General features: G+C 54.5%; 7 protein-coding genes across 7 annotated transcripts; 1 reads left to right on the forward strand and 6 right to left on the reverse strand.

The window, feature by feature from the left end:
• Window positions 1-273: 273 nt before the first annotated feature.
• On the reverse strand, window positions 274-2,279 carry DICSQDRAFT_99206 (uncharacterized protein). Its single transcript, XM_007361974.1, has 4 exons — window positions 1,855-2,279; window positions 1,560-1,783; window positions 1,422-1,504; window positions 274-1,360 (listed from the first exon to the last, which is right to left on the reverse strand). The coding sequence occupies exons 1-4, from the start codon at window positions 1,998-2,000 to the stop codon at window positions 467-469; spliced, it is 1,347 nt and encodes a 448-aa protein (XP_007362036.1). The 5' UTR covers window positions 2,001-2,279; the 3' UTR covers window positions 274-466.
• A 210-nt stretch (window positions 2,280-2,489) lies between these two features.
• Window positions 2,490-5,340, reverse strand: DICSQDRAFT_152615 (TPR-like protein). Its single transcript, XM_007361975.1, has 12 exons — window positions 5,163-5,340; window positions 4,725-5,112; window positions 4,626-4,668; window positions 4,478-4,571; window positions 4,292-4,424; window positions 4,037-4,235; window positions 3,792-3,971; window positions 3,572-3,736; window positions 3,384-3,492; window positions 3,262-3,318; window positions 2,984-3,144; window positions 2,490-2,817 (listed from the first exon to the last, which is right to left on the reverse strand). Exons 1-12 carry the CDS (start codon window positions 5,261-5,263, stop codon window positions 2,579-2,581), a joined length of 1,869 nt encoding a protein of 622 aa, XP_007362037.1. The 5' UTR covers window positions 5,264-5,340; the 3' UTR covers window positions 2,490-2,578.
• A 177-nt stretch (window positions 5,341-5,517) lies between these two features.
• On the reverse strand, window positions 5,518-7,946 carry DICSQDRAFT_133012 (RNA-binding domain-containing protein). Its single transcript, XM_007361976.1, has 10 exons — window positions 7,895-7,946; window positions 7,788-7,841; window positions 7,514-7,723; window positions 7,343-7,451; window positions 6,599-7,288; window positions 6,446-6,546; window positions 6,149-6,373; window positions 5,913-6,073; window positions 5,701-5,854; window positions 5,518-5,637 (listed from the first exon to the last, which is right to left on the reverse strand). The coding sequence occupies exons 1-5, from the start codon at window positions 7,907-7,909 to the stop codon at window positions 6,984-6,986; spliced, it is 693 nt and encodes a 230-aa protein (XP_007362038.1). The 5' UTR covers window positions 7,910-7,946; the 3' UTR covers window positions 5,518-5,637; window positions 5,701-5,854; window positions 5,913-6,073; window positions 6,149-6,373; window positions 6,446-6,546; window positions 6,599-6,983.
• A 1,028-nt stretch (window positions 7,947-8,974) lies between these two features.
• DICSQDRAFT_144060 (uncharacterized protein) lies at window positions 8,975-9,414 on the reverse strand (the record flags this gene model as incomplete). The annotated part of the gene is made up of 2 exons (XM_007361977.1): window positions 8,975-9,086; window positions 9,134-9,414. The coding sequence occupies 2 exons, from the start codon at window positions 9,412-9,414 to the stop codon at window positions 8,975-8,977; spliced, it is 393 nt and encodes a 130-aa protein (XP_007362039.1).
• Window positions 9,415-10,420: 1,006 nt separating this feature from the next.
• DICSQDRAFT_79541 (uncharacterized protein) lies at window positions 10,421-12,080 on the reverse strand. Its single transcript, XM_007361978.1, has 7 exons — window positions 11,925-12,080; window positions 11,815-11,873; window positions 11,714-11,758; window positions 11,618-11,658; window positions 11,495-11,564; window positions 10,809-11,434; window positions 10,421-10,735 (listed from the first exon to the last, which is right to left on the reverse strand). The coding sequence occupies exons 1-7, from the start codon at window positions 12,001-12,003 to the stop codon at window positions 10,441-10,443; spliced, it is 1,215 nt and encodes a 404-aa protein (XP_007362040.1). The 5' UTR covers window positions 12,004-12,080; the 3' UTR covers window positions 10,421-10,440.
• A 4,180-nt stretch (window positions 12,081-16,260) lies between these two features.
• Window positions 16,261-17,743, reverse strand: DICSQDRAFT_99216 (mitochondrial carrier). Its single transcript, XM_007361979.1, has 6 exons — window positions 17,592-17,743; window positions 17,419-17,531; window positions 17,336-17,363; window positions 17,110-17,284; window positions 16,648-17,055; window positions 16,261-16,598 (listed from the first exon to the last, which is right to left on the reverse strand). Exons 1-6 carry the CDS (start codon window positions 17,698-17,700, stop codon window positions 16,415-16,417), a joined length of 1,017 nt encoding a protein of 338 aa, XP_007362041.1. The 5' UTR covers window positions 17,701-17,743; the 3' UTR covers window positions 16,261-16,414.
• Window positions 17,744-17,867: 124 nt separating this feature from the next.
• On the forward strand, window positions 17,868-18,849 carry DICSQDRAFT_133024 (uncharacterized protein). The gene is made up of 3 exons (XM_007361980.1): window positions 17,868-18,229; window positions 18,289-18,485; window positions 18,541-18,849. Exons 2-3 carry the CDS (start codon window positions 18,312-18,314, stop codon window positions 18,583-18,585), a joined length of 219 nt encoding a protein of 72 aa, XP_007362042.1. The 5' UTR covers window positions 17,868-18,229; window positions 18,289-18,311; the 3' UTR covers window positions 18,586-18,849.
• The last annotated feature ends 880 nt before the right edge of the window (window positions 18,850-19,729 follow it).

Here is a 19,729-nt window from a genome sequence, read left to right on the forward strand (position 1 = left end):
GGAGGGACCTTCGGGGGCGGTAGACGATGGAGAGGCAAGCCAGAGCGACGTCGAGCAACAAAAGCCCGAGGCCAAGGTGGGCGGAGGCGGTCGAGAGCAGCGACGAGCTCGCCACCAGCGATGACGTCATACGCTGCTGACTAAGCCGACCAGCTGTGTTTTTCGACACCTCTCTCCCGAATAGGAAGGCGACCACGAAGAGATCTGTGGCCAAATCACTCCCCCCGTTCCCGCCGTCAGAGAGAAGCATGGCACACGTAACAAAGCGCTCTTCTCACAGCAAACCTTGGTTACAGGACGCCGTCCACAGCGACGGCAATCCCTGCTTATTGATACATCAATAACAATACGGAGGCTCTCGTCCGACGCTACGGTAGCAGCGCGAATCGGCCGTGTCCTTGTCCCTGATCACCTCTGTCCAAACACCGCCCTTCGTTATCATCCGTCTTCTCTGTCGCATGCGCTGCTATGACCCAGGGGCACGGGAGGGAGTGCTCGCAGATGAAGAAGTCGAAGTCGAAGGCGCGGCCGCATTCGAAGTAGCAGCTGAAGCAACACCGTTTGCTGCCACCGACGATACGCCTGATAGGGAAGCAGCCCCGCTTGAGCCATCCACGTTGACGCCCCGTGACGTCAACGCGTTAAGAATTAACACGAGTCCACTCATCTGCGCGGATTGCAGCAGCGAGAGATTGATCTCGAGGCTCAGCATGGTGCCGTTCGTCGACTTGATCACCGCTGGTGGCTGTGACTGGCCTGCTGGCGGCAGCGACGCTGCTGCTACGGGGATGATCCCGAGAGCCGCCAAAGCGGGAAGGGAGCTCACCGGAAGTTGCACAGGGATAGCCGTGGTACTTCCGGTAGCTTGAGCTTGAGCTTGTTGGACTTGCGCTGATGCAACGGATGTGGGTGTTGCACTTGCAGCGCTCGCAGGCGGGTTATACGGAGTGGCAGGGGCTGGAGTGACCGGCGTTTGGGGAGTGCCGTATGCAGCCGATGTGGTGGGCGTGTAGGAGCTGTAGGCATACGGGTTATAGGTGTACTGCGTCGTAGGGTACTGAGAATACGAGGAGTATGGTGGCCGATAGGGGGGCATGAACGTCGCCGTTGTGGGTGTTGACGTCGTGGATGTCGAAGGAGTGTAATAGTTGGAAGCGGTCGTTGTGCGCACCGTCGGCGTCGGTCGGGCAGGTGTAGAGGCCGCAGGAGTCGGAGGTGCAGCTGCGCGTTTCTCGCGCTCTATCTTGTCCAATTCCGCTCGCGCAGATCGCAACTCTGCATTCAATGCTGCGTTTTCCGCGCGTTCGACTTCCATTACGGCTTGCGCGATCACGTAGCCCTGGTCAGGAGGTGACGCGTACTGCCATGACCCAAGCACATCAACTCTCCAGCCTTGTTGTATACCAACGAGTTCCACGTACCCTGCCCGACTCGATCCGAGCCTTCTTGAACCGCCGTTCCAGCGACCTCCTTCGTCTCCAGCATTCGATCGCAAATTTTGTATCTGTATGTTGAACGTCATCCCGTCTGTCGACTACCGAGAGGCTGAAGATGCGCACCAGCAATCTCCTCACGAAGGATATCCTCCTCGGTGGCCTTCCGCTTCCCCTTACATGATGAATATGGGCCGCCACCTTGAAGCAGCACGTCGAGATCCTCCTTGGGCAGTTGGAAGACGTGGTACGGCAACAGCCTCTTGACTACATCGACCTCATCGACAAAAGGCTCGTCGACGTCTGGGGCTAGCACAGCACGATGGTCCTCTGCCAGCTTCGATGCAAACCTACCGAAAAGTTCAAACCCCCAATCAGGACATGACAGCGACCCTCGAAGAAAAACATTCATAACACGCACCTGGCAGCAGTCTCGACCATGACAGCTTCCTCATCCGGTCCTTGCTTGTGCTCCTTGCTCAGCGCGATCGTCCGTGCGTTGACTGCGTCCAGGTTGGCCGCCACACTAGCCTTCGGCTCGCGCGCTCCCGCCTGTGGAGGGCCCATGTCTCCCTCCTTCGCACCATTCTGCGAAGGCGGCGGTGCCACGCTCACAGCACAATCCTGGCTAGGTTCGCGTGCGTCCGTCACCTGCGAGCTCGACCGTACGATGGGGGTCGTCGGTGCAGTGGTCGGTGCAGGAGTGAGGATTGGGGTCGCAGACACCGGCGTCCCACCGTTCGACGCGACCGCGCTGTCAGGGCCATCTTGCAAGCGGAGTAGCTTCGTAGAGATCGCTGGGGGCTGCCTGGAGTTGGCAGAGAAGGCGGAGAACGAGTGCGTGCTGGGGCCTGCAATGCTCGACATCTGGTGCCCTCAGCAGTTTTGTTTGTTTTGCTCCGTTGACGCCGTCACGCTCCCCTTCGCGGCGCGTGAGCTGTGACACGTAACTCACACTGCCGCATGACAATTGTCACATCAAGGAGTCACCAAGAGCGTTGTGGGGCCCGGTTTAGGGCCGGTTCCGCAGGCTGTCGCTGCCAAGGCCTGGCGTGGGGGACAGAATACAATTAGGAAGGTATTGGGAGACCCTCCGCTGGTCGGTACAAGGCTACATACAGTACATTGAGGGACAATGAACATTCTCATGCTACCGGCGGGCCCTCTGATGCAGCGCGTACCTGAGCATTTTGCTGTTGCTGTCGTAGAGTCGCAGCCGGCAGATAACGCCTGAGCATCTCGTTCGCTTGGTTGACTTCCTCGGCGTTGCTGGTTGACACCAGCAGGAGATATTGTCGGGCCAAGTCAAGGTCTCCGCCGCCGAATTGGATGTGGTAACGCGCGACGTACACGGCGGACTTTGACCACTCAGGCACGGGTTTTTCTGCGACAATCGGTCAGCGTGAGTTCTGCCTGCGTGGAACCTCGAGAAGTGAACTCTGTGTTCAGGTCGACGCCCCAAAGCTCCCGGCGCTCCCGGGGCCGGAGGTGCACAAGCGATAGTGGACAGCGGACAGCGTAAGTTGGAGAAGTAAGAACAAGAGACATACGTGCGGCACGACAGACCTCCACTATCCGTCGATGATACGCAGCTGCCTCGGCATATTCCTCGAGGTCGTTGTGAAGCTTCGCAAGCTTCAGGTGGATAACGGTCTCTTCTGGATCAGCGCCAATGAGAGCGCGTCTCAAGCATTCAATCGCTTCTCTCAACCTAGCAGGAAAAGCCGAAGGCATCCGGCCCAATTCCCATATGGTGACAGGAGATAAAGGGCGGGCGTTAGCGGATATAATGCGCAGACAACAATCGGTCTATGAAGCTAGCACGCACCTCCCCATCTCTTCGTAGCACATTCCCTGTGCTTGCCAGATGCGAACATCGTATGGTCTGATGGGTTCATGGTTTAGAAAGCCAGGTGATCGACATATGATACGAATGTGCGGAGTACATACCGTAGCGCCGTTGCATGTTGGTAGTAGTATAAGGCATATTGGTGCATGCTCAAGAGTTCGTACGCTTGAGCCAGGCCATACCAGGCCCGGTAATCCTTCCGATTGACATCTGGACACATAAAGCGAAAGGGCGTATTGTGTTACAATTGGGAAGCTTGAGAGCGCTGATGCGGTTGACCGATACGTACCCACAGCTTTCCGATACGCCTCGATTGCCGCATGAGAGTTTTTCATCTCGACATACTCGTGGCCCATCAGTGTCCAGGCTGCCAAGTAAGTCCGATCGAGCTGCGTCGCACGTCTGAAATATTTGACCGCCTTCTCGTGCTCGGCCCGTAAAGAGAAATAGTTCCCTGTTCCAGAAGCATAGATAAAGAGTCAACGCTGGAATGACATCGCACAACTCACCAATGATACAACAAATTTCCGGGCGGTCCTTGTCAATTGCAAGATAGTCGTGGGCAAGCTTCGACAGAGCGGTGGTGTTCTCGGTAACGTAGAGTATGTTCGAAAGAATGTCAATGTCGTCAACACGGTAAGGGTCGATTGCAAGAATCTTCCGGAATTCCCCTTCCGCAGCAGTGAAGTCTGCATACGCCGAACCAGCCTTTAGCTGGGCCAGAACTTCAAAAGGAAACGGCGAAGTACAGTACCGTGCAGATAGTAGAGCACGTTCCCTCGGAGAGCCATGATCCACATGCTCCGGGGAAAGAAGTCCTCGCTGAGAAGTCGGTCACATAACGCTAATTCATTGTCCGTGGGACTGTTCAGGCTGTTCAGAGTCTTCACCTGGAACATCAGCACAAGGGGATGGCTGGCGGGGAGCGGCAGCAGTGGCAAGAGTGAAGACAGCTGTGAAAACAGGGTGAATTATCAACGACAGGCGCGGCACGCTGGTGCTCCCTCACCTCGTCGCCGTCACAAAGGCAATCTCCCAGCGCCACCCATGTTGACCAGTTCCATGGGTACATTGAGATGGAAAGGATTGCACTCTCTATCGCTTCTTCTCGCCTGGAAAGACGACAAAGAAACACAGCCTTCCTGTATAATGAAACTTAACGGCATTCTTGGGCGCATAGTGTGAAGACGCTTACAGGAACAGAAGCCACGGATCGGTAGCATTACTTACCAACTCCAATAATTGATGGAGGGAAGTATTGACCGGCTCGGGGGGCTGCTCACGAGTTTCTGCGAACCGCTTCGGAATTGCCTGACGACATCTCAATGTGAGAGCTTACCCACTTTCCAATTTGTACCACTCCCGCTGCGCCTTCTTTTCACTTTCCTGGATGTGAACACATGACTCAACAAGCAGGTATATCTCAAAACGGAGGCATTTACCAGGTACTGGCTATAGACGCGGAGGAAAGTTGCCTTTGAACTTCGGCACGGCTTGAGCCAATGAATTACTCTCAGAAACTCTTTGGCCTCCATGAATGCCTTAGCCATGACTAGGCGGTCTACATCGTGCGCTTCCCACTCCGCTTCTTGTCTTAGGACGTCGATAGACTGTCCTTGTAGGGATGGGGCAGAAGGTTCGTGAGCTTGAAAACGTTGAGCAGCTTCTGGAGCGTCAGTACGCAATATGTTCCGTGCTGCAAATGACAAGGCTGGCGGGGTTCTGGACCGGGCGGGAGTTGAGGTGTGGAAGTCGGGCAAGGTCGGGACCACAGCAGGAGGCTCTGGCTGTCGCTTGGACGGCGGCACCGAGGACAACAGTTCTGCGGCCCTAAAATGCGTTTAAAACGTCTACACAAGACAAATGGACATCACACGTACCATTTAGATGCATATAACAGGCCTCTATCTGAGCAGTCGCGAACCGCATTCCGCAATGCAGCCACCACGTCCTCATCCACCATGAAGGGTGCTTCCACCATGTTTTTGCTGCGTTCGAATGTATGCAGCCGTACAATGGTCCTGGGAGTAGTTTCACGATGTCGCCACTTGGAGAGTCGACGACGGGCGGGGGAAGAGAGAGAAGATGGGCGCGTCCAACCACCGGCCCGACACGCGACGCGAATGCATCCCAGATTAGGCAACTACAACACTCACATCACGCAGCTGTGTCACGGCTTGCCAGGCCGTCGCCGTCTCCAGCGGGCAGAGACTTGCTTCTCTGACCTGTTCAACGATCATGTCCGGTATGCATGATACTGGGCCGGCCCATTGAAGTGTCATACTCGCCAACTGCTGCCGACCAGTATTTCTCGACTGCTCGGTGTCCATCCAAAACAGTTAGATTGCTCAAATGGTGCGTGAACGAATCTCCTGGTCCGACTGAGTTCAGGCAATGCAAGCTGACCTCGCTGATCAGGATACTCTTGGCTTTCTCACTCTCATCTCTGTGCTGATTGCCGCGTTGACCTTGCTTCGTCTCTACGCCGTCCTCCCCTCGACGAAGTCTGCCAAGCCTTCCGGGCGCCACGAGGACTCCGATGTATGTAGCTTCGCAGTCTTCCTCGGCTCAGGTCCGTACTATCCCGTCTACCGATCCGCTGTTGGTGCTGAGAACCTTGACACTTGCAGGGGGCCATACCAGTGAGGCCCTTCGCCTCCTTTCGGCGCTCGACTTCAACCGCTATATCCCCCGGACTTACATCATTAGCGAAGGCGATACGCTGAGTATGCACAAAGCCATGGACTTGGAACGTGCTAAAAGCACCGAAGCCTCTCAATCCACGCCTTCTGTCCGTCACTTCCCTTCTTGCTTCGGCATGATCTCATCTTCCTCTGATTGTGCGAATTATTGATCGTGACATCAGACCTCAGGATCAGACGCGCCATGCTCGTTCGTAGTCATACCGCGGGCCCGGCGTGTGCACCAGTCCTTCCTTACTGCCCCATTTTCCGCCGTTTTCTCACTCGCAGCGAGCATTTGGCATCTCACAGCCTCTCCACTGTTTTCTGGCCCCCCCGCTCCGGATGTTCTGCTTTTGAATGGGCCTGGGACGTGCTTCGTGCTCTGTATAGCAGCCTACCTGAGCAGGGTACGGCGAGTTCATCCTTCTCAGAATACGTTCTAATCAACAGAACTTTCTCCATGTCATGCTGCTCTGAAGTTTCTGGGGTTGAAGTCGCCCAAGCTAATCTACGTGGAGTCGTTCGCCCGGGTGCGGCACCTTTCGCTCTCTGGGAAGTTGCTTCGGCCGTTGGTAGACAGGTAAGCGTCTCAAAGTATCAAACTAAGGCAAGCTACCATTCACTCTACCTAGGTTCATCGTACAATGGCCCGATTTATTACAAGACGGCAAAAGGGGCGAATGTCGCGGGTGGCTTGTGTAGCGATACGTGGCTCCCTGTCGAGCATATGCCTGATGACGTCTAGTGCAGTCATTCAAGCCATCCATCTATGGGCGGTATGGGATAGAGGTCGATCCATCTCTTCGTCATTGGGGTCTGGTCGTGACGTTGCCGTAATCTGCCATACTGAGTTATATACGTTGGGATTTGTGAATGGTCTAAATCTCGCAGGTATCTCATTCCCGGAGCCTTCCAAGTAGCGAGGGAGAAAGTATGTATTGAAGTGATACAGTAAGACTGATAGCTCCAAGCAATGACTGGACCAAAAGACGGCTAGAGAAGAACGCAAGCTGCCACCTACTTGCGCGTCCACCTGTCCTCGCCATCATGTCGGCCTCCACGCTTCGATGGACTGGCGCTCCTGCCACGGCCTCCTTCCCTCTTACCAGGCTCCCAACCACCACCACCGGTCGTAGTTGGAGGGTGCAGACGCCGCTCTAGGCGCTGCCCGTGGCGAAGAGAACGAACGAGCTCTGGCGACGCAAGACGTAGGTGCATGAAGTTGCAGAAACCGCCGCGGTTACATTCGCCATTCTCGTTTTGGCGACAGCATGCTTCGCGGAAGTCGGTGACGGGGGAAAGCTCAGCATACAGTGGGCGGCCTGAGGGACCGGTCAGCATGACTGCACCGCTGCACTACGACAAACACGACATACCTGCATACCACCGATCATTCAAATTGTCAACAGCTGCTTGAGCCTCGGTCTCCCACTCGTAACGGGCATACACATTCCCAATGAGGTGATCACCGACGTTGTCGCAAACCTTCGTTGCCCGACCCCGTCTGTCAGTGCAAGTCTGAGGATGACCAACAGCACTACACTCACGTGAAGTTCCAGCAGATGCCCAAATTTTGCCAGCTCGCAGTAGAGATCCTCGTATACAGCGTCAAAGCCCTCCTGCAGCTCCTTCTCGGTCTTGGTGCATACTGGGTCGTGAGCCGGGTTGTGGTAGACGTTGGGGAGGAGAATGGTTTGAGAAAAGGCCGGCTTGATGTGTTTGCGAGAGCAACGATCGCCGTGGCGACATGCACCAATCTAGACAATTTGACGGTCAGTAGAGCAATACACGCAGACCGCAGGACTGGTTGAACATACATACTTTGTAGTAAAACGAGCAGTTTACACGGTCCTGCTCCGTACCAAAGATATTCGCCTGATACAGGGGTGAGTATCCATCCCACTCCTGAGGTTGACGAGAAAACTTACTAAGTGTGAGGCCATGGTAAATGTGAATGTAGGAGGTCAGCAAAGAGTCGCGTCTGAAGTTGCCGCGACCGTGAGAATTCCGCGCTTTTATATAGCCCTGGAAAGCTGACTAAGCTTGTCATGCCATTTCTAGCAATTTCCAGTGGGTGGTTCGGTCGCTCTTCAGCCCACCACACCCTCAAGCTCACGATAGTCTTACTCGTACTGTCAAAACACGCGCAAAAACAGAAAATGTTCCCGCTGAGTATGTGTGGTCTGCATACTCGTCTTACAAACCGTTCGCTGATAATGGGCCTGCTGAGCTGTTGGCTATCGATGACACAGTCAAACGTCAAGGCTGTAGCCTATCCAGCATTTGGAAATTGATGTGTCTCGGGCTGTCAACCAGATCAATCTCCGAGACAGTCTGAACGAAGTGTGAGCTCCTCTTGCTTTTGTTGTGTACTCACCCCTGGTGTTATCACAGTGCGTCGATTCGACCGCAGGGCAGACTCCCGTTGTCAGTTTGACGAAATACCGCCCCAGGATAGGCCGCGGGTTATGCGTATCTATTGCATCAGCTACAATCTTACAAGATGCACAAGATACTTGCACTGCGCACGTCGTTCGTAGTAGTTGCAAGGCATAGGTCGAACCAGCAAGTTATCAGGCGACCCCCATGCAACAGCTCTTCGCTATCCAATGTGACGACTAACTTGCCTCTAACCCCTCCAGGCAGGAGTTTTCAGCCCACCGTCGTCTATCTCGTTTCCTCCTTGGTTCTCAGAAGCCATGAAGGTTGCAAAGTGCCTTCCATTCCTCGAGGTCATTTACGTCTAACTCGGCGTGCCTTCCCCTTATCCACTGTACCTGTCAGGAGGGAATAGCGTCACAACCCTTGCATGGGGCTGGAATGCTATTGTATAGAATCGGAGCGTCGGCGGACTTGCCGTTACCCTGCTTCGAGATTGGGCGCATGGTGTCAAAACACCAAGACTGTCCTCACGTCTCGATCATCGACTCAACTGATGTTCTCCTTCGATAAGGCGATGCTAGCACTCGGCTGGGCTACGGCATAGACGCGATTCTACCTCGCTCACATCAAGCAGTCAAGCCTCCTGCCAAATCGTGCCGAAGTCTATAGCTTTGTCCTCGCGGTTGGATGGCTGGTCTGACGCAACTGACGTCGCATTCAGGAGAGGCTAGGGTATGCCTCTCATATTAACTTTACAGGTCCAGAACATTGTAAACTGCTGATACATCGGGATGCAGGTGCCGTAAATGCATCCGCAACAGGCGGCGTCCTCGAATACTCCGGCGACCTGGCGACCTGGCTTGGCACTTCGCCGATGTCCTTGGCTCCCCCTTGGCATGCGAATGTTGTTCGTAAAGTTACCACCTCTGGAAGGTGAAATGTCAGTGGAAGCGCCGCCTGCTTCACTTCTCTTTTTCCCCGCGGGCGATCCGGTGTCTGATACGACAATGGGGTCGTCGAGGACTGCCCGATCCCCGTGCGCCAAAAGGCATTCATCCCGGCCCATCTTTTCTATGTAGCGGCTATTACAGCCGGTCCCAAGGTTCGACGTCCAGGACGTCCGCGGTAGCATACATATTGCATCTCGACTTCGCATGCTGACTGATCAGATAGTTTGAATGCCCTCACGGCGTTTAGCCTCAGCGCCGTTCAGGAGTGATTCTTATATAACAGATAACACTTCGCCCGAGCGTCGAGGTCTGGCGCGAGCGCGAGCTTGCTTCGCGCAATTCAGCACATCTAGGGCGGTCAATCACCGTACGCTCCTGGTGACGGCCCGCAGGTCAACCGTTCATCTAACGCACAGACATCATTCGGCAAATTGTGAGCACTTGATTCATGTCCTAGCTCTGACAGCCATCATCCGTATCCGACGCTGATGATATCCTTTGCATCGTATGGAGCTGGTCGGACTTTGACCGTATCTTCCTTTAGTCCAATGCACTTGGGGCGGTCGTAGAAAATACAAAGGAACCGAGAAGAAAACCTCAGTAAACAGCACGCGGGCAATTGAGTTAGCCACAGGACTGGCAATCTTCGTCCTACGCCAGTTCCGCGCTCCACTTGCATATGTCGCCTGTGGGCGTGGAAGAAGCTCTTCCTATCTCCCGATGATGGGTGCATATCAGAAATCTCAGCGCCTAGACTGCACCAAGCGCAGAAATGAAGAAGCATACGAGGCTGTACTCGTGAACGCCGGAGCATTCGCCGAAACCCCATGATCAAGCACCAGTAGTCAACTAGTCATGCCCGAGTCGTGGCCCGCACTAGCGCTCTAACAAGGTGTGCATGAGTGATCTCACGATCGAGGGCAGCAAGGCTGTTTCAAGATTGCGATTTGATCGAATCGTTTATGTACGATCTGCGCCGAGCAAATTCTGTGCCGTGATGGCCATGCATAGCTCCTTAATGAAACCCATGTCCAAGAAAGCGGCCTCGACAAGCTCCAAGCCAAGTATAGCTCAAACACTACAAAGGGTAAGGGTATCGAAGTTATCTAACACACGGTCGCTGAGCCCAGGCCTCGCGTGCGTCAGAACGGGCTCCCCTTCGACCGCTCGTTCTGGTGCCTGAGGGACTCCCAGGACATGAACGAGTCTTCCCAGGGCGGGCTAGGGTACGAGGCGGACTGGGCTTGTCTGAAATCCCAAGCACGGGGAGAGTGTATGCCCTGCGAGGATAACGACGCAGAAGGTACTCCCAGAGATGATCGAGCCCCTGCGTAGGACGGTCGACCCAATGATGTGCTCGTGGCTAGGGACGTTGTTTGAGCGTGGGACTGGGGAGTGACGGGCTCGGGGGGTGTCACGATGTTGCCCAAAGCGGTACTGCGTGCCGCGAAGCGCAAGTCTATCAGTACTAATAGTGCTGGGAGTCAGCCGCGGCTATCGTGCTACTTACGTAGTAAATCTGTCGAGTTCCGAGATTCCCTTGTGAACCCTACAATCCGAGCCGGAGGTATGCTTGGCGTAGCGTGACAGGATTTCGGTGGCTCTCCGTAGGCGCAGCGATAGCTCCAGCACAGTTTGGTAACTCGCGTGCTCGTTCAAGCACCCACAATGCTCGTCGGACCGGTGATTACCGCATGCGTCCGGAGCCACGGGCAATATGGGGTCCAGAATGTCCCCGAAGAAGGCTTCGTCTATGCCGGGACCGTTGGGAAACGAATATGATGCCAAGAGAGATGAGAGGTCGTAATCCGGGGTATTGAGAAGCGAAGTGATATCGGAGTCGGATGAAATGCGGGTGTCGTCCTGAGACTGCAACGTGGGAGAAGGAGGATACATAGGAGACGAACCGCGGGCAGGCGATGATGAGAAGCACTGCGTTACAAGCAATGTAGGCGAGGATGCGGGGGACGCGTTTGGTTCAGCTGATGGCGATGTCGGCGGAGATAATGGACGTCTTGATGCTGCCATCGTGGAAGAGCCAGCTCTGCCAAGTTCATGATTGGAAGGCACGGAGTCTTCGGTTTCGGGGCTGGACTGCCCTGGTTGTGCCCATCGGGGATGAGGCTTGTTCTTGAGCTTCGTCCAAACACGTGAAATCAATTCGCATACCGATGCTGAGTGTAGGGGTGTACATACCTCGCGAATGATGCTTTCTAATTCTGCAACCCGTTTTTTAAGTCGCCCAGTCTCGTCCTGAGCATTCGCTCTACAATGATATGTCAGTTTCCCGCCTTACTCAAAGAGGGATTCAAAACGAACTTATGAGTCGGGTTGTCCACTTCATAAACGCAAAGGCCCGTCTGCAACATTGACCTATGTTAACTGGAGGTCGAGACAAGTCATAATTTACTATACCAGTCCGAGCTGAGTACACCGACCACAGGGTCGTTGGCGATCGCACTGTAGGGTGGCGGTCAATAGTGTCCTGAGAGCACTGCAGGAACCCGGTTACTGACCATGCGCTTCGATGTATGGCAGTTCAGACACGACTGCGTGGGCCGGTTCCGACGCTTCCCTACTCCTCGGTCAGCACATAGGGAACTGGAGACCCGAAAAGCATACTCACTCCGATGGTCCTCCTCGGATGTGCGCTTCGAAGAGGTCGCAGAAGTCCGTTTCTTGGCAGTGTTGGTATCGGCAGACATGCTTAATGGACCTGGGGGATGGAAATGAAGTCTGACGGGTATTTCCTTGGGTCTTTATAGTGCGCCTGTTTGCATGCTCTTGGCACTACGACAGCGGCCAACGACAGGGTAACATGCACACTCAGTATGGAAAGCCATTACCCGAAAGCATGGGCGGGCGATTCGGAAGGGCTCCAAAGAGAACTCAAGGAGAACGGGCGATAAGCGCATGCTGAGCAATGCGGAATGGGAAATATTGGGTAGTTCCTGTCACGTACCGTGAGACCGAGAACTCCCGCAGCGACATCGACAACCCGCGTCTCATGGACGCCACCGCGGCAATGGAAGACGGCGGCAACGTATCTTGGCCGCGATTAATCTTTTTCGGAAGACGGGTAGCGCCACGCTGGCGAAGTACCTGCACTCACGTCCAGGTCTAACCGAGGTTGCTTGCCGGACCCCAAGACACCCCTTGTACACAGGACTGGTTGACGTGCAAGACACTTGTATGTGTCGATCTCAATGGCAGAACACGTAAGCGTGAGGCCGTCAGTGTATCTGTATTTTTCACTCCTCACATTGTTTCACGGCTTATTGTACCTCGCACACAATGAGTCTTGCTACGATGCGGAGTAGTAAGCCTTGAGCTGCGGCAGGTATAACTGCGCAGCAAAGTAACACCAGGTGTGTGGTGAGATTCGCATGCGATGTATTCACCACGTGAAACAGACTCACCGACTCTGTGGACGTGTCAGATCCATGGACAACGGGAGCTCTTGAAGACCTTGCGGGCCGCTTGGCGCACACGGAGTGTCGCGCTCCGTGATGAGAATATCGTGTGTTGGTGGGCGTTGCCGTAACATCTTCTGGTATGCCAGCGCTATCCGTCAACCTGTCGCTGATCAATCGGCTAACTCGACGGCCTCATGAGGATGAGGACCCGCCGCCGTGCTTCCCGGAACTGGAAAGTATGAAGTGGATGGAGTATGGTACAGTCACGATCGCGACTTTGGCTCGCCATGCGTACCGCCGATTCTGGCCTGAAATGCTTGGCGATCAGGTGAGTCGAGCGCGCGCAGCTGATTGGATGGGTGGACCAAGTAAACAGGAACTTCTCACAGCTTCAGCGGGGATGCCAATAGCTATAGGATGACATTGGTAGCTGGTGGAGAGCATTTCCAAGAAGTTGCTGCGCATAATGGGCGTGCGCTTTCGATGCGCACCCAACAGATTGTGTAGAACGTGAGACCGACTTCAGCGGATGAGTACTGCAACATTACCCCGACGTTGGATGAAGGTGCAGACAGAAGGCGTGAGCATGATAGTTCCGTTCTCAACGGATGCAGTCCGGTCTGCTGAAAGTCCGTTTCTAGGCCAGGCGGAAGCGAGCAGCGGGAGTCGAATCTTACGCGCGCGTCTTCCGACAAAGCTCACACGTTGCACAGCCTACGCGCAAACCATGTACTTACAAGAATGTACGCTTTCAAGTGAGCCGGCTACCCTGTCTTCCCATTCGTGCGGAAAGGGTGACATGTATGACGACGATTGACCTTAGCGCCACAGCGTCCATGCCTGACATAGAGCTTGCGCTCGACGTCAGGTAAGTGTCGGCCTTGGATGCACCGCTCCAACGACTCATCTTCCATATTCCTCGAACCGACAGCTACGATGGAGATCTACCGGGACCGCTCTTTTGTCGTGATTGCGGTTTTATCGGAGATTTTGCGATACTACGTATACAACGTTAGCAGTTCTGTCAGCCATGTCAGAAAGCGCTCCAGGACGTCGAAGCATGCTTGGTATGGGGACCTTGGTTCAGCTACGGCTATCCCACTAGTGTCTAAGAAGGATTGAGCAAGGGATCGGAGGGCATCTGGTGAACAAAATACCAACGATCTACCCCAATCGTGCGCGCGCCCGACCACACACACCGTATCTCGATACGTTAGCTAACTTTCATCAGGATCTCCAATGACATGGTGCAGGATTTAGGTTCAGAGAGATGTACTGACAACTAGTTCAGAGACATCTTCTTTCCGGACAAGATGCCTGCTTATCGACGGTGGACTCCCGGCACCATATACCGTCGAGAATGACCGGAGGGGACAGCGGCTCCTCGGAGAAAAGATGGCCTGTTCTTGCTGTCAAGAAGATACAATCGCAGCACCAATGCCTAATCAAAGGGAAGACAGGGATTAGCGGTAGGGAAGCCTCTGACGATGGACGCAAATCCGCATTTCGGCCGATTGTCGGGATGATTCCCTCGAAGCAGACCCGTTGGCTAAGGCCAGAGGGTCAGGCTGAGCACATCATACGGTTTGGGCCGTGGCTCATGTCAGCCGAGGAATTAGCGATAAACCTTGCCAGCACAAGCATGCGTGACCACTGAGAAGTCACGATTCAAACAAATCGGAAGTCCACATCGAGGCGACTGTCTCGGATCCAGATCGGAACCGCGGGATGATATTAAGAACGAAGAGATGAAGTCCACCTCCACGACCGTGACATTGGCAAGCTTTGAAGGCTAGTGGAGAAAACACGGTCTATTGAGCGCGAGTGAGCTCCCTCATTGCACGGCATCAGAGAGTGCTTTCCTTGATTGTGAGCCGCGGTCTACCTTCCTGGTTCTTAATCATATCGGCCAGTACTCTTGCGAGTGGTTCGTCTATCAGCGGAGCTGTCTACCGAGCGCCCCATGCGCCCACCATATCGCTATTGCGTCGGCCGTTGAAAAGCTTGACCAATACTGTCACTCAACCCGCCTGCTTCAGAGTGATCGAAGAAGCAGTACAGTGACCACGGTGGGAGTGAGGCGGTGAAAGCCTGGGAAGAGACTTAGGCGCACCCTGTCAGAGAAGTACTTCAGAAGTCTTGGCATGGTAAGCTTTCAAGATTCAAAACGGGAAGGAGACTTACGGTCGCTGGAGGTCGGGCGAAGGAGGGGGTATAGTCGAGTGCGCGAGTCAAAGCATCGAAGTCAAAGCATCGAACCCAAGGAGTCTCCGTCTGGCTCTGCTTCCGCGCCCTGCGGCCATGGACTCTAGCGATGCCTAGGTCCTCAAGGTGTGACGCGCCGATGTCTACGGAGCAGCTGGGCGACTAGACCATACTGCAGACACTCGGTCTGCCTTCGAATCATTGAAGCCATTACCTAAGGACCTAGGGTGCATTGTTACCAAAACGCCGTCCGGAAGAGAGCGGACAGGATCCGCGTCGCAAACCGCCTACCTGGTCATCTCATGATCATCAAATACGGTGAGTTCTGGGCCTATCCTTGCTGCGCGTGTAAATTCTAGAAGTCCTACCAGAGAGGATATGTCATAAGATCACATGGTGCTAGAGCGACGTTGCGGCCTCCAAGCATTGACAACCAAAGTGAATGTCAGGAGATTGCACTCACAACAACGGCCCATTGATGGCTGTCTACTGAGTTTGAGTTGATCAGCTTATCTGCGGTTGTAGTCACTTGATCAATGGGCCGCCCTCTAGTTGAAGGCCCATTGGTGTGAGAGGTGAAGAGACGACTTCGGCCAGGGCCTGAGCACACGCTCATACACAGGCAAGATTAGGCGTAGCGGGCGCGAGCGCTCCGGGCTTAATATCATATACATATGGCGTCATGAGCATGATCAGACGCACGAGATACTCATACGGGACGCTTCGCCGAACGCGTGTAGCTCTTTGCTGACTAACGGGGGCCGGTAATCGTGCCACTCGTCAATCAGGTCTGCGGGTGGCGGGTGCGGAGAAGCGAAGGTGACAGCCGCAGGGCGCCTTCGCGTGGGCTCGGTGACAGCAGGCGTGCGGGACGTACCGTCAGTGTTGAAGCTAAGGATCCCATCGATCGCTGAAGCTCGCGATTAGCTCTGCCAACCGTCGGCTGCGGAGGAGCGCGAAGTCCTGGTAGTCTGCACAACTTCCAAGCATTCATACTTCACTTACAAGTGAACGTCATAGAAAGGCTCATATACTCACCGGGGTTTCTCGTTCCGTCGGTTTGAGCGATCTCTGACAGTGTTGTCAATGGAGCCGCGGAGACATTTCGCTCCAGATGCCGAGTCGAGCATGATGTTGGAAATACCTGGGCTCTGCCCTTTTTCCCAATTCGACGTATGTTATCATTGTACACAATGCCGTATATTCACATCTGCGAGGCTAGACTCAATTTCGATAAACCGAGTGCATGGCATGCACGAACTGACCATTCACATACCTGCCTCAAAATAGCGCGATAGCCGCTCGTCATATTGGTCTGAGAAGCACGCAGAGTCTTCGCGGGGGAAGGAGAGCGAAGGCAAGAGATGAAGGTCAATTCGAAGTAGGCTGGTGATACATCCGGCTAATACAAAGGCGTCTGATAGATATCTTTCCAGGTACGGTACATCAGCCTCCAGATCGCTTGTGGCGCGTGACAGCGAGACACATACGGGAATTAATTATCTCCTACCACGACACCCGAGGTCTGAAGAGCTGAAGCGCCTACAGCCAGCGCGGTGAGGACAGCTGCCATCGCTGTAACCCACCAAGCCCGGTACAAAGTTTGCCAGCCCTCCTCGTCGATGATGCGCTTGACACAATCCGCAAACCCAAGGTACGGGTCTTTCTCGTGGCGCAACCTGACAAAATTGTCAGTAGACCCGCGAGACGGCAAAGTCATCGACTTACCCAATAACGTCCTCCTCCTGTCCCGAGTACTCCGCATATTCGGGAGCCTCCACCGCGTCATCCTCTACCTCTTGTTCTACCGAATTGTACTCGACAGCGGAGTGGTTGCGCTGGATCGCCAGCTTAGTCGTAATAACCTCGAGAGGACAGATGACTGCGGTGCTGAGGATCTCGATCGCCACGTAGATGCCAAACCGAGCAGGGGAAAAGTCCCCGCCAACAGGCACAAGAAGCCTGCGTAGGCTGTACAGAATGACGACGGAGTACGCGATTTGAAGGACTTGTGCTGTCACCAATCCCGGGGTGAAATACAGGACCCATGGTCGGCGGCGTTCCGTCGGGGTGAGGAGGACGCGTAGGGAATAAATGGGACGGAACCATGGTAGCCTGTAAGGAGTGACTATGGATCTGGATTGCGGGATGGATCAGCATACCAACAAAGTAGAGATGCAGACTGCGTACCGGTAGGTTATGATGGCCGCGGGGAGGGATACGAGTGTCCCAAATGCAGCATAGACCAACGCTGCCAGCATGCCGACGTCAGGGGGGTCGACGCGGCCATGGCGGGCAAGTTGCTTGGAATCCATAGCGGCGACAGCGAATCCGGTCATGACAATAGTCGCACTCGCAGTGGGCACTACAGGAAGCATCAATATTCGCGGAAACTCGCTCAAAGAGGGTCACGTACTGAGGCCCTTGTACAGTCCAGCCCAGCCCTATGGAACAATCATTGTTGTGAGGCAATGCTCGCTGGACTTGATGACTCTATACCTCAATACGATACACCCTCCTCAACATTCCGAAGAACGACGTTACAATCGGCCCCGTGTGTACATTTACATTTCCTTCGGGGTCGAGCTGAAGAGCCCTTGGGTTGTAGTTTGCTGAGCGCATACGACGTCAGCGTGCGTCAGAGGCCGAGCTACCGTGCAGGTACTACTCACCTCGTAACCGGACCAATGCACCTGTGAAAGGTACAGTGATCCCAAGAGAGACAACCAAGGAGAATGTGAGTGTGAACGCGAGAAAGAGAAACTCTAGGAAACCAGCCATGGCGGGCAGTTGGAAGTCGGGAGTCAAGTTGTCCTGGGTCAAGCACAGCGCGCAGCCGACTTGCCCCGCCGACCCCGCGCAGCCCACCCATATAAGGCAGCCACCCGGCGCCACTGCCCAAACCTGCCCAAACTCGCCCTTAGAGGTTCCCAGGCCTCCTTCTCCTCAACCACCACCATCCCCTCCATCGATAAGGTGCTTCCTGTTCCTTGGCTTGTCCGCAGTTCTTCAGTAGTTCGCCATACAGCTGAGCATCTCGGCCACTTTGATATAGACGTACTGAAGCCCTTTCGGGCGCGCCGCTCACCTGTTTGCAGTCTATGGAATGCCTCCATTGGCTTGTATCGCGGGCTGACGTGGCGTCCTTGTCGTTCGAAATCCACCTAATCCTTCAGGAAAAATCATTGCACCAGTGTACGAGTAGTCTCCCACGACCAGTTGGACAATGACATACTCTCCCTAGCATAAGGGCTGGTGTGCACAGTGCAATGGGCTTGTTGCATTGGGTACGATAGTTTGGATCACCCAGGTGAGGTTGTATGCTTCAGATGGACCATGAACGTTTCTCACATATAATATCTCATTTAGGGCAGTAAGATGTTTGAGCCCTCATGCTCTCCTTTGATCCTGCGCCACGAAGGATCTCAATTGCTGTCATCTCTTATGGTCGAATGCTCCTTCAGGATTTGGAACACTCCTGTAACCCACCTGAGGTCGACCTGTTGACTGCGGAAAATCGCCCCTTAGGCCAGAAAATTTTTGTCGGCGTCGCGATGCCTTCACCTGTACGCTGTCAATATCTAGTTCTGCCGCATGTTCTCAGCTGTGACGTCCTGCCAGAGGCCTCTCCGCTCCCTTGGTTTGCCGGCGGTTCACGCTCAATAGCCTCTTGTGGAGATGGGCGCACATGTATGCGTTCGTCGACATACTGCTTTTATCGGGCTAGAGTTCGGTCGTCGCTTCACTGCCCACCGGTTGGGTGCTGTGTAGTGTCGTTGGTCGTCTCGTCCCCCCATGCCCTGAGTACGTGTCTGTGCATCTTCGCATATTCCTTCAACATATATCTTGACTGTTCTCGTCGAAGCAGTCGTAGATGTCGACATTGCCTTTGAGTGTCTTAGATAGCGGGGGATGGTCTTAACAATATATTTACTTCTATCTCCACCTGCTTGCGTCGGCCTTGGGTGCTGTCTGATGTCTATTCTCCAACCACATTGTGGACCTTCAGCTCGTCTCAGATTTCTTGATACATTTGACGTTGCTCATCTCGATGGTGTGCAAGGTATGTTCAATATATGTTCGCATGCACCTCGTCTGCATGCATGACAGTCATACCATGGCCGCAGACCAGTCGTTGAGCGTCCCGCCGCCACAGCAGTTTGACTCTCCGACTGGAGCCACATCAGTAGTGTCCGCCCGCCTTGTTCTCTACCTCTCACACCTGCACGTCGTCCTTGACCTCTCCCCTTGCCCTAACGTTTCGACTTGCAACCTGGACATCTTTGACGATGTCTCTCGGTCCTGATGCAGCTGCAGCCAGGGTCAGTATAGTCGTCTGTTTAGTCCTGATATGCAACCGTTTCCTGACCGGCCGGCTGTGGCTGCCTCGCGTCGTCACAGAAAGCCGCACTCGAGCAGCTTAAATTCAAGAAGGTACAAAAGCAACAGAATGCATCGTTGAGCCATTCAGCTTCCCCAGCACCTCCTTCGTGGACGGCAAACGCGAACCATGCGGCCGTGGTTCTGCCCGCACAGTCGCGGGACGCTACAGCCACATCGCGCTACTTCCCCATACCGCCATCATCCTCGGGGAATGTTCTTGTTCCAAGCTCCAGTCCTCTACGTCCTGATCCTTCCGATGCCGTCAAACACGCTCCCAACGCATGGAACCTGTTCAATGACGAAGTACCGGGTCTCACTCGCTCAGAGCTCCAGGTACGCCCTCCCGCTTTTGCGGCGGACCCTCTCTCCATGCCTAGCGGCTTCCGGATGCCCAACGGCGTGTCGAGCGTGTCAGCTACGCGTCCAT

The sequence above is a fragment of the Dichomitus squalens genome (assembly GCF_000275845.1).
Source record: "Dichomitus squalens LYAD-421 SS1 unplaced genomic scaffold DICSQscaffold_3, whole genome shotgun sequence".
In the NCBI taxonomy this organism is placed as follows: domain Eukaryota; kingdom Fungi; phylum Basidiomycota; class Agaricomycetes; order Polyporales; family Polyporaceae; genus Dichomitus; species Dichomitus squalens.

Excerpts from the sequence above, each read along its gene's own strand:
- DICSQDRAFT_99206 (XM_007361974.1), bottom strand. The coding sequence starts at position 2,000 with ATGGGCCCTCCACAGGCGGGAGCGCGCGAGCCGAAGGCTAGTGTGGCG. Across the intron at positions 1,784-1,854 it reads ATGGTCGAGACTGCTGCCAG|GTTTGCATCGAAGCTGGCAG; the intron begins GTGCGTGTTATG and ends ACTTTTCGGTAG. Across the intron at positions 1,505-1,559 it reads CCTTCGTGAGGAGATTGCTG|ATACAAAATTTGCGATCGAA; the intron begins GTGCGCATCTTC and ends TTCAACATACAG.
- DICSQDRAFT_152615 (XM_007361975.1), bottom strand. The coding sequence starts at position 5,263 with ATGGTGGAAGCACCCTTCATGGTGGATGAGGACGTGGTGGCTGCATTG. Across the intron at positions 4,669-4,724 it reads GCGTCTATAGCCAGTACCTG|GAAAGTGAAAAGAAGGCGCA; the intron begins GTAAATGCCTCC and ends GTTCACATCCAG. Across the intron at positions 3,319-3,383 it reads CAACATGCAACGGCGCTACG|ACCATACGATGTTCGCATCT; the intron begins GTATGTACTCCG and ends TGAACCCATCAG.
- DICSQDRAFT_133012 (XM_007361976.1), bottom strand. Across the intron at positions 7,724-7,787 it reads ACTGCTCGTTTTACTACAAA|ATTGGTGCATGTCGCCACGG; the intron begins GTATGTATGTTC and ends CAAATTGTCTAG. Across the intron at positions 7,289-7,342 it reads GAATGATCGGTGGTATGCAG|GCCGCCCACTGTATGCTGAG; the intron begins GTATGTCGTGTT and ends CCGGTCCCTCAG.
- DICSQDRAFT_79541 (XM_007361978.1), bottom strand. The coding sequence starts at position 12,003 with ATGTCTGCCGATACCAACACTGCCAAGAAACGGACTTCTGCGACCTCT. Across the intron at positions 11,874-11,924 it reads ATCCGAGGAGGACCATCGGA|GGAAGCGTCGGAACCGGCCC; the intron begins GTGAGTATGCTT and ends ACCGAGGAGTAG. Across the intron at positions 11,659-11,713 it reads GGTGTACTCAGCTCGGACTG|ACGGGCCTTTGCGTTTATGA; the intron begins GTATAGTAAATT and ends TCAATGTTGCAG.
- DICSQDRAFT_99216 (XM_007361979.1), bottom strand. The coding sequence starts at position 17,700 with ATGGCTGGTTTCCTAGAGTTTCTCTTTCTCGCGTTCACACTCACATTC. Across the intron at positions 17,532-17,591 it reads TGCATTGGTCCGGTTACGAG|CAAACTACAACCCAAGGGCT; the intron begins GTGAGTAGTACC and ends GTATGCGCTCAG. Across the intron at positions 17,056-17,109 it reads GCGGCCATCATAACCTACCG|ATCCATAGTCACTCCTTACA; the intron begins GTACGCAGTCTG and ends CCCGCAATCCAG.
- DICSQDRAFT_133024 (XM_007361980.1), top strand. The coding sequence starts at position 18,312 with ATGCTCTCCTTTGATCCTGCGCCACGAAGGATCTCAATTGCTGTCATC. Across the intron at positions 18,486-18,540 it reads GCGTCGCGATGCCTTCACCT|AGGCCTCTCCGCTCCCTTGG; the intron begins GTACGCTGTCAA and ends ACGTCCTGCCAG.